Raw genomic sequence first — 14197 nt, forward strand, 5'->3', positions numbered from 1 at the left:
AAGGCGCACTCAGTTTTGTGTGCCAACCATCTGACCTATTCCATATTGTCTAAAACTGCAGCTACATACACTACTGCATCGACAGCTAATGTAGCATTTAGGGTTTCGTGTTAACTGTAGAGTGAATGCAAGTTGTCACAACTGAGATTTGAGCCGACACCAGGACAGTGTCCTACTTATGCAAGTGATTTCACGGGTGTGTGTTTAAATTCAGCACACTTTGGCAATATGCTTATTATTACACCTTGGTAATAACAGTCTTGTGTCATTCGTGTGTATGGCGAAACGAATGGCACCTCCTAAGTCTATGTCCCAGTTAGTTGGCCAGGAATTAGTTTAAGTAAATGTAAAAAGTAAAACTTTAGCCCTGCAAGTACTGTACATAACTTGCTCATGCCACTGCTGGTGTAAGGATCTCCACTCGAGAGAGCTCAACAGAGACGAACCCCTATAGGTACAGAGATGGGAGTACTCACACTTTACCCCACCACTCACAATCTGCACTGCTGGCTGGACAGGGCTGGGGAATTCGAGAAAGCTGCTCCGTTGTTTCAACTGCCACGCTTGAAAGATTGAACTTAACAGGAGGATTGCAAGTCCAATGCCCTGATCATTCCACCACGGGCAGCATCCTTTTTTTTCATGGATTTTCTGTTTGCACAGTCACATAGTCACTTTAAGATGTTTTTCTTGTTCGTGTTTTTGTTTTTTTGGTTGTTGTGGTTGCACCCGATTCAAGAGCCGAATGGCTCACAGGGCTATATTAAAATAAATAAACTGAAAATCTGAAAACCTTCTGTAAAATGTATTCCGCATAAATAGCCAAGCAGCAGTGTTGGCTGTGCAGACTGGCTTAGAAAAAAATATGCACTGACCGCTTTAAGCCAGTACCTTAAATCACATGGCGATATTATCATAACATGGAAAATACAACCAATGATACAACTGAATAGGGGAAACATCAATTTGGGACTTTTGAACAGGCACTTCAACGCACACCTGTGAACAAAAACTCGCAACACACTGGCATGCCCTCTGTTGGCAATTGTACGCATAGCAGCCTGATTATTGGATACCAACAATTTAAAGTAGGAAATTGACCACTCACTAATCCTCAACCCGATGAAATTTCATTCAGGAATAACTTTTTCTTATTTCTACAGTATCATCTACCCTGCCTTGGTTGCTGGGTCTCGTTTGTTGCGTTGTTTGTACAGTCTTCTTGGTAACGTCTTGCCTCACCTGTCCTGGAACGTCTCACCTGTGCTATTTGTTCACAGTGCGTCTTCCTTCTAATCAGCCGAAGGGAAACGTGCACAAGCGTGCACAGGATGTAAATAGACGGATTCTTAGACAAACTATGTGATGATGTATGCATTGCGATCAAAAATATATATGCCTATGGTAAAGGGTGAAATTGGAATTTTAAATAAGAAACATGCTTCAAGAACCAACAGGGTGAGTTTATGTTGTTGTGACGATTTCCCATGGAGGTTTGGAGAAAACTAGTTTTTTTAAATCTCAGTACTAGCTTTCTTGCCAGTCCAAGGACGGGTGTATATTGCAGTAAATCTGAAATATTCAATAGAAAAAAATGTTCAGCTCATGATTATTGATGAGGGGGGAGTTGCCCCATGTGGAGTGACGTCACCCGTTAATGTTATTGTGGAGGGGTGCAGCATTGGGAGTGCGCGTTCGTGTAAATTTACACGCGGGCATGAATATTAATGAAGGGGGGGGGCTCTTTTGCAGTGACGTCACGTACGGATGTAGCACTGTAGCTGCGGAAATTTATTTTTCGCCGTCACTTTCTGTAAAGAAACGTCGTCAAATTTGAAGCGACTTTGCGTAATAAATTATTTAATTCAGCTCGACCTTCCTCTGCGTTAGTGTACAAATCCACCCACTCATGAATATTAATGAGGGGGGGTGGGCCTCATGTGGCGTGACGTCACGCGGGGGGGTGGGCCTCATGTAGAGTGACGTCACGCGCGGGACACACATTCTTGGCACGTAATATTAGTAATGTGTTGATGATTCATCTCTGCCAGGAGACATGTTGCAGTCTAGAGTACTGAGGATTTTTATTCACTCGAAGATGTTATCTTTATAACACGGTAGATTACCGCACTCTGCTGCACACATCAAAACTACTGTCAAACCACTGCTGGATGAGGTCCTCACACGCGTCTTGTGGACATGTTAGCGAAAGTTCACCACACTGTGTGGTCCGTGCGGATTGATGCTGGTGTGGGTTGGGGGGAAAACAATACAGTATTTATAGTATGAGACCTCCTTTTCCAGTAACAAGATATGCTCTGATAGTGCGCTGTTTTTGAGTTGTACGCCTTTTGGCGTCTTCTGGTCCAACACCAGTGGAGACTAGGCTCTAAGAAAAGCCGTCTATGGTGTGGACCAATCAAATTCAAGGACAGTGCATATTATTATCAGAGTTGTCTCTTTTGTTTGCATTTTGACTGCTTGTGTTGTGGTTATTGCAAACATGATGCCTTGAATAAAGGTGTCAGTTTTTGTGCCAGTTAAAAGGGTAAAACCTATTCCCAATACAGTAATTATTTATGCAACTGCCCTCTACTGCCCACACAGCCTATTGCACCCTCTATCTCTTACATTCTGGTCATCCTTCCAGGCAAATATCCAAGCTGAATTCACTCTGCGTAACTTCTAAAGTCTGACAAGATGGGAGTGAATACCGTGTTTTATTTAGTCACAGGTAACTGTTACAGCACAGCAAATGTATGTACACGAATCATCCAATTGACCACAATTCGTGTTTTCTTCAACTTTCAGGAATGCGTCTTCCTGTTGATACACAGGAATTGCCATCAGCCGAGATTACATTGCGGTGCCACACATATCAAAGAGTGGATTCATTATTGTACTTTCTGCACAAGGGTAAATTTGAACAACTTGCACGGTCACTAGTTTGTTATTAAAAAAAATTATTGTAGGCAGACGTAAACATAGCAGTTACTTGTACACACAACAATCCCCAGACCATATCAATCTCATTGTGCAGACAAAAACAAGCCCACCAACACGCACACAAGTGCACGCACGCACCACACACAGAACATTTGTAGCAACAACGAAAACAACTTTGGTGTGCACGGTTAAATTGACCAGAATGGATACACGCCACAGTTCGGATACGTGACGTGTGTGTGTGTTACTGCAACTGCAAATTAACACTTACGACTGGTGTCGCCGGTTCACGCACTCTCTAACACTTAGGATAAAAGTCCCCAAACTGCGCGTGTAACCCAGGGCACACAGCACACCACACAGCACACCACACAGCACACCACACACCACACAGCACACCACACAGCACACAGCACACCACACAGCACACTTCGCACGTGCTACGCGCGCGGCTCACAAAGGGGACACCCAAACACGCGGGTGCCATTCGCTGGCCCCGAGCTACGCACACCGCCCGCGCGGTGCAAAGTGCACAACAGTGACAGAAGGGTCCATTCGTGGTGGTTAACAAACAACAACAAATGTTGGGGGGGGCAGTGGAGGGCAACCCCTAGTGGCTAGGCAGAGTACAGGGACGTCAACCCCTAGTGGCTAGGCAGAGTACAGGGACGTCAACCCCTAGTGGCTAGGCAGAGTTCAGGGAGGTCAACCCCTAGTGGCTAGGCAGAGTACAGGGACGTCAACCCCTAGTGGCTAGGCAGAGAACAGGGAGGACAACCCCGAGTGGCTAGGCAGAGTTCAGGGAGGTCAACCCCTAGTGGCTAGGCAGAGTTTAGGGAGGGCAACCCCTAGTGGCTAGGCAGAGTTCAGGGAGGTCAACCCCTAGTGGCTAGGCAGAGTTTAGGGAGGTCAACCCCTAGTGGCTAGGCAGAGTTCAGGGAGGTCAACCCCTAGTGGCTAGGCAGAGTTCATGGAGGACAACCCCTAGTGGCTAGGCAGAGTTCAGGGAGGTCAACCCCTAGTGGCTAGGCAGAGTTCAGGGAGGACAACCCCTAGTGGCTAGGCAGAGTTCAGGGAGGTCAACCCCTAGTGGCTAGGCAGAGTTCAGGGAGGACAACCCCTAGTGGCTAGGCAGAGTTCAGGGAGGACAACCCCTAGTGGCTAGGCAGAGTCCAGGGAGGTCAACCCCTAGTGGCTAGGCAGAGTTCAGGGACGTCAACCCCTAGTGGCTAGGCAGAGTTCAGGGAGGTCAACCCCTAGTGGCTAGGCAGAGTTCAGGGAGGTCAACCCCTAGTGGCTAGGCAGAGTTCAGGGAGGTCAACCCCTAGTGGCTAGGCAGAGTTCAGGGAGGTCAACCCCTTGTGGCTAGGCAGAGTTCAGGGAGGTCAACCCCTAGTGGCTAGGCAGAGTTCAGGGAGGTCAACCCCTAGTGGCTAGGCAGAGTCCAGGGAGGTCAACCCCTAGTGGCTAGGCAGAGTTCAGGGACGTCAACCCCTAGTGGCTAGGCAGAGTTCAGGGAGGTCAACCCCTAGTGGCTAGGCAGAGTTCAGGGAGGTCAACCCCTAGTGGCTAGGCAGAGTTCAGGGAGGTCAACCCCTAGTGGCTAGGCAGAGTTCAGGGAGGTCAACCCCTAGTGGCTAGGCAGAGTTCAGGGAGGACAACCCCTAGTGGCTAGGCAGAGTTCAGGGAGGTCAACCCCTAGTGGCTAGGCAGAGTTCAGGGAGGTCAACCCCTAGTGGCTAGGCAGAGTTCAGGGAGGACAACCCCTAGTGGCTAGGCAGAGTTCAGGGAGGACAACCCCTAGTAGCTAGGCAGAGTTCAGGGAGGTCAACCCCTAGTGGCTAGGCAGAGTTCAGGGAGGACAACCCCTAGTAGCTAGGCAGAGTTCAGGGAGGTCAACCCCTAGTGGCTAGGCAGAGTCCAGGGAGGGCAACCCACTCCGGGGGTGGCATTGTCCCTGCAGACAGCAGCAGCAGCACGAACCACCCATCCAGTGTAGGCGGTGTAACGCTTGCAAATAGGTGCAACGTGGTGCGCACGTGTCTTACACTCATTGTTCAACAACTCATTGTGCAACGTGTTACACTGTGCTGCGTTGGCAGCGGCACACACACGCACGAACTACACCAACACGAAATCTAAAAACACGTTTGTCGAGAACGATGTCCTGTTTTGAAGAAGGGCAGTTGCCAGAAACGTCGGCCTATTTCATTTTTCAATCGTCTTCGGGGGCGGTGTTATTCGCAAGGGGGTGACTTTTTTCGTGGCACACAATGTGACAAGCACATCGTACACAGCTCAGAACATGAGGGTATACTGTACATTACAGTTTAACACATTTAACATAAAGCAGAGCCGTACACAACGAACACAACACATCACTGTATAATACAGTGCTGTAGTGTACCTCTAATCACAATTGCATAAATTCAGCTGTGCTTTACACACACTCATACAGTTACTGTGCTGTACATAAACTCGCAGTACAGGCATTACACAATGCGTACTGTCCACAGAAAATACAATAAGTTAATAATCACCAACATCACAACTCATATAACACATACAGTACTGGAGTTTGCAGACTGAATTCACTACAGTATTCCTCTTTAACACAATCATTCACTTATAACGTACTGCTTTATACAAGACTGGATAAATCCTGTAACACACCAATGTAACACAATTGTACACAGCACTGTAATGTATACAGAGGTGGAGAAAGTATTTACTGTTAACTCGTGCAAATGCCCACATTTGAAATTGTTTCACACACGTGTAACTACGTCTATACGACACACACCTTTAACCGAATACACTAAAGTGTACAGAATTAGTTTTACAGTGCATTATGAACACACTCTAGATAGAGTACTTGCTATCCAGATGTATTAACACGGCATATTTAAAATGTAAACACAAAGACACACGTGCACATCATGCACAAGCCGATATTCACAATCGCAGTACAGTAAGTAACGTGTACATACACATGTTACACACTTAACACAGGCGTACACCTACACAGCAAATTCACATCATGTGCGTACAATTTAAGTTGTAAGTACACAGGTTATACTGTATGTTCATTAACACAGCACGTTCAGTGAGCACAATACACACAGATTCACAACTACAGTACTGTAGCTGCATGCATACATTACACATAGATTAGTATACACACACATGTACCGTCATTGTATTGTATGCATAATTGTAATTGAGTTACATATATTGTACAATACCAATGCACATTCAAACAGTACACCACACACACATCCCATATCCACACACACTGCAACTACATTCAAACTAATCGTATGTGCCGCACATTCTGTACACATACATTTACCACCAGTGTTAACATATACTGCATAGTATATTTACAACGCGGATTTCAGATGACAAGTACATGCATATAACAACACGTGCATTTAAATGCGCTGCCAAGTCACATATAGTATACACATTAACATACTGAGTACTCACGGAAATCTACAATCACTGCATGATCCATGTACACAGTCACACAACATCATTAACAACGTGGGTTTCAATTCACAGCCACGTGCATACACAACCACTTTGTATTTAAATGCCCAAACAAGCATACACACATACACACACACTCGCAAAGTGAGTACTACACACTTACACACACACACGTACAATGCTACATCTACACACATCTCTAACCACAACACAGGCGGTGCACGCAACTCGCACCCGGCAACACAAACGTGACTGGCGCTCGCACATCGTTACACACATTCACATGTGTGACAGCATCACACACACGCACACACACACGCGCACACAACCAATATCCACACACACAGACACACGCAGCGTGTTGGGGGGTGTTGGGGAGAGAGAGAGAGAGAGTGTGCAACTACGACAGCGAGTGAAACGTATCGAAACTTACTTTTCTCTTGCTTGAGTGTCTGACGGCACCACGGCCGACTTCCCCTTGGCGTACATCGCGGAGGGAAGCCGGCGAGAGACGTCAAGAACTACTGAGATAGTCCTCCTCCTCCTACTCCTACCACCACTACCACCACCGTTATCGCGGGCACCTGTCAGGCCATTAAAATAAAAGCCACGGAGGCTGTAACCCCCCCGCCCCCCCCAAAAAAAAGAACCCCCCCCCTAACCCCCCCTCCCCCCCACTTTTACAACACTTAGCCAAGCCCCCCCCACTACTACCAGCAGCAGCGTGGCCCCCCACCACCACCCCCCCTTGCGCCCACCACCACCACCCAGCGACGGGCGAGGTGGTGGTGGTGGGGGCCGCACGGGAGACCGAGGCTGTGGTCTAGCAACCTGCCCAGCACCACCAGCAGCTTCTTCACTCTGCTACCGCTACTGCCGCTGCTCCTGTTGTTGTTGTTGCTGTTGTTGTTGTTTCTCTTTTTAAGATGTTCTTCTTGCCCGCCGCGCGTTGCGATGCGCTGCTAAACAAAGACGGCACACTCGGAGGTGCTTGCTGTTGCCTTCTCTCGGGTTTGTGATAGTTGTTGTTGGTGGTGGTGGGGGGGGTGTTGGTGTTGTTGTTGTTGTTGCTGGTGGTTGTTTAAATTGTCTTGCCAAGATTTGTGTTGTTGCTGCTACTGCCGTGGCTGCTGCTGCTGCTGCCTTGCGTGTCTCTTTTTGTCTCTATTTTATTTTCTTGGCTGTGCACAGATATCAGTACCGAGCACTCACCCGCCCGCACGCCCTCCCCTCTCTCCTCTCTCTCGGACATGCCCAGCCTTCCCTACCCCTCACCACACACACACAATGCACACACACGCACACACACAATGCACACACGCACACACAATGCACACACACACGCACACACACAATGCACACACTGCACACACACAATGCACACACTGCACACACACAATGCACACACGCGCACACACACACACAATGCACACACACAATGCACACACACACAATGTACACACACACAATGCACACACACACAATGTACACACACACAATGCACACACACACACGCGTAAAACACGCGCACCCATATACACACACGCGCGCACACAACACACTAATTATACACAATGAACACACACACGCATACACACACTAATTATGCACAATGAACACACACACTGCACACGCACACACACACACTAATTATGCACAATGAACACATACGCACACACACAATGCACACACACTAATTATGCACAAAGAACACACACACTGCACACACAGTAATTATGCACAAAGAACACACTGCACACACACACAATGCACACACACACAATGCACACACACACTGCACACGCGCACACAACACACTAATTATGCACAATGAACACACGTGTACACACACACACAATGAACACACGTGTACACACAATGAACACACACGTGTACACTCGCTGCGTTATATTCCCGCAGCTACTTAGATAAGCACGGTTTTACTACGTGCGGTGCGAAAGAAGTTCATTGAACATACATTGCACACGCGTTATACACATACACAATACACTCAGACACAATGCACTCATATACACAAACACATACACAATGCATATACACAAACTCATACACAATGCACTCAGACACAATGCACCCATATACACAAACACAATGCACTGCATACACAATGCACTCATACACAAACACATACACAATCCACTCATATACACAATACACTCATACATAAACACGTACACAATGCACTCAGACACAATACACTCATATACACAAACACACAATGCACTCAGACACAATACACTCATATACACAAACACATACACAATGCACTCAGACACAATACACTCATATACACAAACACACAATGCACTCAGACACAATACACTCATATACACAAACACATACACAATGCACTCAGACACAATACATTCATATACACAAACACATACACAATGCACTCAGACACAATACATTCATATACAAACACATACACAATGCATATACACAAACACATACACAATGTACTGCATACACAATGCACTCAGACACAATACATTCATATACACAAACACATACACAATGCACTCAGACACAATACATGCATATACAAACACATACACAATGCATATACACAAACACATACACAATGCACTGCATACACAATGCACTCAGACACAATGCACTCATCCACTGCACACACAAACACAATACACACATACACAATGTACTCGTACATAATGCACTCAGACACAATGTACTCATACATAATGCACACACACCACACACATACAGTACAAATCAGGACACTACAATAAATACAATGCACACGTACAATCATAACGCACATACACATAATGCACACACCACACATAAAACACTCTCACTAAATAAACAATAAACACACCACGCAAACCAATACACCCACAATGCATAAGATACACACCATATGTACTTATTACAATGCAAAACACACAATTCCCCACGCAAAAGGACCACGTTTACACTCACCGCAACACACACAATTGCACACACAACGATGTTGCAACAACGCCTTGGTCACTGCGTGTGAAGCCCTCTTATCCCCCAATAACCTACAAGCAGTACTCGACATACACACACACAACAACAACACAGCAACACCCCCTGCGATCGGGTACACAACACACGATTGACACAATCCTACACCATAACCACACTGCCCAACAATCACAAACCGGCACCAACTCCACACAAAATCAAAGTCGCTGCGGTTTCCCGCTCAGTCCAGCATGGGGCGGTGCTCGTCCGCTATTTATAGCCCTTTAACGTATGTGGAAATTCCGTATTCCTATGACGGGATCACGTCTGTCCGTAGGATAACCGCGAAATGGTACAACTCGATTGTTGTTGTTGTTGTTGATCCGTGAAGACCATGGATTGAGTCGAATCCCTGACCAGGAATTTAAATCTACACACAGCAAGGTCCACACACACACGCACACGTTGTAATAATGCATAGACTTCACAAACAGTATTTACACACACCAAGGGTATGATGTATGTGTACAATAAATACAGGCTACATCCCACACAATCACGCAAAACACACACAAACACTTTACACAAGGACACTACTTAGTCACTACACAAACACTCCAGCCAATACACTCTCCATACACACACTAAATACTATACATTATGATCCACAGTTCATAATCTTTCTCATCAAACTTCAACAACACGTACAGTATTGTGTACACACGCACTCAACACATTACATTTCCGGTCACGAAACACAAATTATCCCTGTACATGTTACACAATCACTACTGTATATACACAATGTACACACAACACATACACACTCATGTACGCACCACACATACACACTCATGTACACATAACACATACACACTCATGTACACAGTACATACACACTCATGTACACACAACACATACACACTCATGTACACACAACACATACACACTCATGTACACACAACACATACACACTCGTGTACACACAACACATACTCATGTACACACAATACATACACACTCATTTACACACAATACATACACACTCATGTACACACAGTACATACACACTCATGTACACACAACACATACACACTCATATACACACTACATCATGTACACAGTACATACACACACAGCTGCCTCTCGCTCCCCACTTTCATATTCACTCCGCCCACCCACACACACACACGTGAACACACACACACGTGAACACACAGCCCAAGCACATAGACTCCACACACACACACGTGAACACACAGCCCAAGCACATAGACTCCACACACACACGTGAACACACAGCCCAAGCACATCGACTCCACACACACACACGTGAACACACAGCCCAAGCACATAGACTCCACACACACACACGTGAACACACAGCCCAAGCACATAGACTCCACACACACACACGTGAACACACAGCCCAAGCACATAGACTCCACACACACACGTGAACACACAGCCCAAGCACATAGACTCCACACACACACGTGAACACACAGCCCAAGCACATAGACTCCACACACACGTGAACACACAGCCCAAGCACATAGACTCCACACACACACACACACGTGAACACACAGCTCAAGCACATAGACTCCACACACACACGTGAACACACAGCCCAAGCACATAGACTCCACACACACGTGAACACACAGCCCAAGCACATAGACTCCACACACACACACGTGAACACAGCCCAAGCACATAGACTCCACACACACACGTGAACACACAGCCCAAGCACATAGACTCCACACACACGTGAACACACAGTCCAAGCACATAGACTCCACACACACACGTGAACACACAGCCCAAGCACATAGACTCCACACACACACGTGAACACACAGCTCAAGCACATAGACTCCACACACACACACGTGAACACACAGCCCAAGCACATAGACTCCACACACACACGTGAACACACAGCCCAAGCACATAGACTCCACACACACACACGTGAACACACAGCCCAAGCACATAGAATCCACACACACACGTGAACACACAGCTCAAGCACATAGACTCCACACACACACACGTGAACACACAGCCCAAGCACATAGACTCCACACACACACGTGAACACACAGCCCAAGCACATAGACTCCACACACACACGTGAACACACAGCCCAAGCACATAGACTCCACACACACACACGTGAACACACAGCCCAAGCACATAGACTCCACACACACACGTGAACACACAGCCCAAGCACATAGACTCCACACACACACACGTGAACACACAGCCCAAGCACATAGACTCCACACACACACGTGAACACACAGCCCAAGCACATAGACTCCACACACACACACGTCAACACACATTACACACTTTACACGGTGCATGTGTGTAAAGTAGCATCACATGTGCCCCATAATTAAGGCACATTCAATATTCTCTTTAGACACACACACATATCTGAACACTCATGTACACGGGACATGTATACACTAAACACACACTCATACATTTAACACTCACAGTAGACTGTGCCTAGACACACACCTTCCAAGTCTAAATTTATAGATTCCATATAACAGTGTTACAAACACTGCAATATGCACACATTCCATGTACTGTATTGTATATATACACACTGCATACACAATGCACTTTCGACACCCACTTATTCACACCATATTAAAGCACACTCCAGATACAGTATAAATAGGCAAACTCTACACATTTAATAATATACTTTATTTATTGTCCACAAAACATTATGCAGGTATTTCTTTACACAAAACATTACACAAAATTGCTTTACTATTAAATCTCACACACCAAATGAAACACAATACATATTCATACTCTTTGGTTCTATTGGGTAAAAATCAAATAACAATCATGATTTTTTGTTATTTTATTTTCACCTACGTGACTTTACCCAATAGAACCAAAGAGTATGGATCCTAGCAGTCACGAAAGCTTTAAATCTAGAAACAATACATATTCTCACGCACACTATATACATCTAACACACATACATACACAGTACTACCCATAAACAAACTATACACACAGCACACATACACATCTCCCACACACGTCACACACACACTACATCTTTCAAACACAATACACACACTACATCTTTCAAACACACACACAATACACACACACAGACAATACACACACTACATCTTTCAAACACAATACACACACACTACATTTTTCAAACACACACACACAATACACACACTTTATCTTTCAAACACACACACAATACACACACACACAATACACACACGCTCCACACTACACACACACTACACACATAAACTACACACATCACTACACACGACAGTATCAACACACATCTTAAACACTAAACATCTATCTCACACATCATAAACTACACACATCATAAACTACACACATCACACAGTACACAACACACAGAACAGTGTCAACACCCATCTCAAACACTAAACATCTGTCTGGCACACATCACACAGTACGCACCCACACATCTGTCTCACACGCATACATCATACACTACACACTATCTCACACACATCATAAACTACACACATCACACAGGACAGTGACTACACACATCTCAAACACTAAACATCTGTCTGGCACACATTACACACACACACACACATCTATCTCACACATACATCATAAACTACACACTATCTCACACACACATCATAAACTACACACATCACACAGTACACACACACATCTATCCCGCACGCATACATCATACACTACACACATTACATACATACACACACATTCACGTCACACACATACACACACAGTCACACACATACACAGACATTCACATTACACACATACACACACGCAGTCACACACATACACACATTCACATCACACACATACACACACAGTCACACACATACACACACATTCACATCACACACATACACATACATTCACATCACACACATTCACATCACACAGTCACACACATTCACATCACACACACATACAGTCACACACATACATACACACTCATTCACATTACACACACACAGTCACACACATACACACACATTCACATCTCACACACATACACATCACACACATACACACATCACACACACATTCACATCACACACATTCACATCACACACAGTCTCACACATACACACACATCACACACACATCACACACACATCACACACATACACACATTCACATCACACACATACACACATTCAAATCACACACATACACATACATTCACATCACACACAGTCACATACATACACAGTCACAAACATCACACACATACACACACATTCACATCACACACATACACACACATTCACATCACACACATTCACATCACACACAGTCACACACATACACACACATTCACATCACACACAGTCTCACACATACACACACATCACACACACACATTCACATCACACACATACATACACACAGTCACACACATACACACACACTGTATACACATGCTCTGGACCCCCCCTCCTCCTCTTTGCCCCCTCCCCTCTCTCCTTCTCGGGCGATCGCCGACTCCACGGCTACGGACTCCACTCCGCCAGGACTCAACGGCCACGGACTCCGCTCCGCACGGACTCCACGGCCACGGACTCCACTCCGCACCTTGCGGGCCGCCCTCGCTGCCGCCGCGCTCACGGGAGACGGGCGGAGAGGGGGGAGCTCAAGGGGGCTGGGCACGAGTTTTGTGGATGTGTGTGCGTGCGTGTGTGTGGTGTGTGTGTGTGGTGCGTGTGTGTGT

General features: G+C 45.9%; 1 protein-coding gene across 6 annotated transcripts in view; it reads right to left on the reverse strand.

Annotated features, from left to right (window-relative positions):
* Positions 1 to 7068, reverse strand: part of LOC116948813 (single-stranded DNA-binding protein 2) — a 163841-nt gene extending 156773 nt beyond the window's left edge. For all 6 annotated transcript variants that reach the window (XM_076071804.1, XM_076071799.1, XM_076071803.1 and 3 more), the window contains exon 1: positions 6872 to 7068. In XM_076071804.1, coding sequence (XP_075927919.1) covers positions 6872 to 6927 — 56 coding nt within the window. In that variant the 5' untranslated portion in view covers positions 6928 to 7068. The remainder of the gene's footprint in view (positions 1 to 6871) is intronic.
* Between the last annotated feature and the right edge of the window lie 7129 nt (positions 7069 to 14197).

The sequence above is a fragment of the Petromyzon marinus genome, chromosome 35, assembly GCF_048934315.1.
Source record: "Petromyzon marinus isolate PM22_M1 ecotype Great Lakes invasive population chromosome 35, UKy_Petmar_22M1.pri1.0, whole genome shotgun sequence".
Lineage (NCBI taxonomy): Eukaryota > Metazoa > Chordata > Hyperoartia > Petromyzontiformes > Petromyzontidae > Petromyzon > Petromyzon marinus.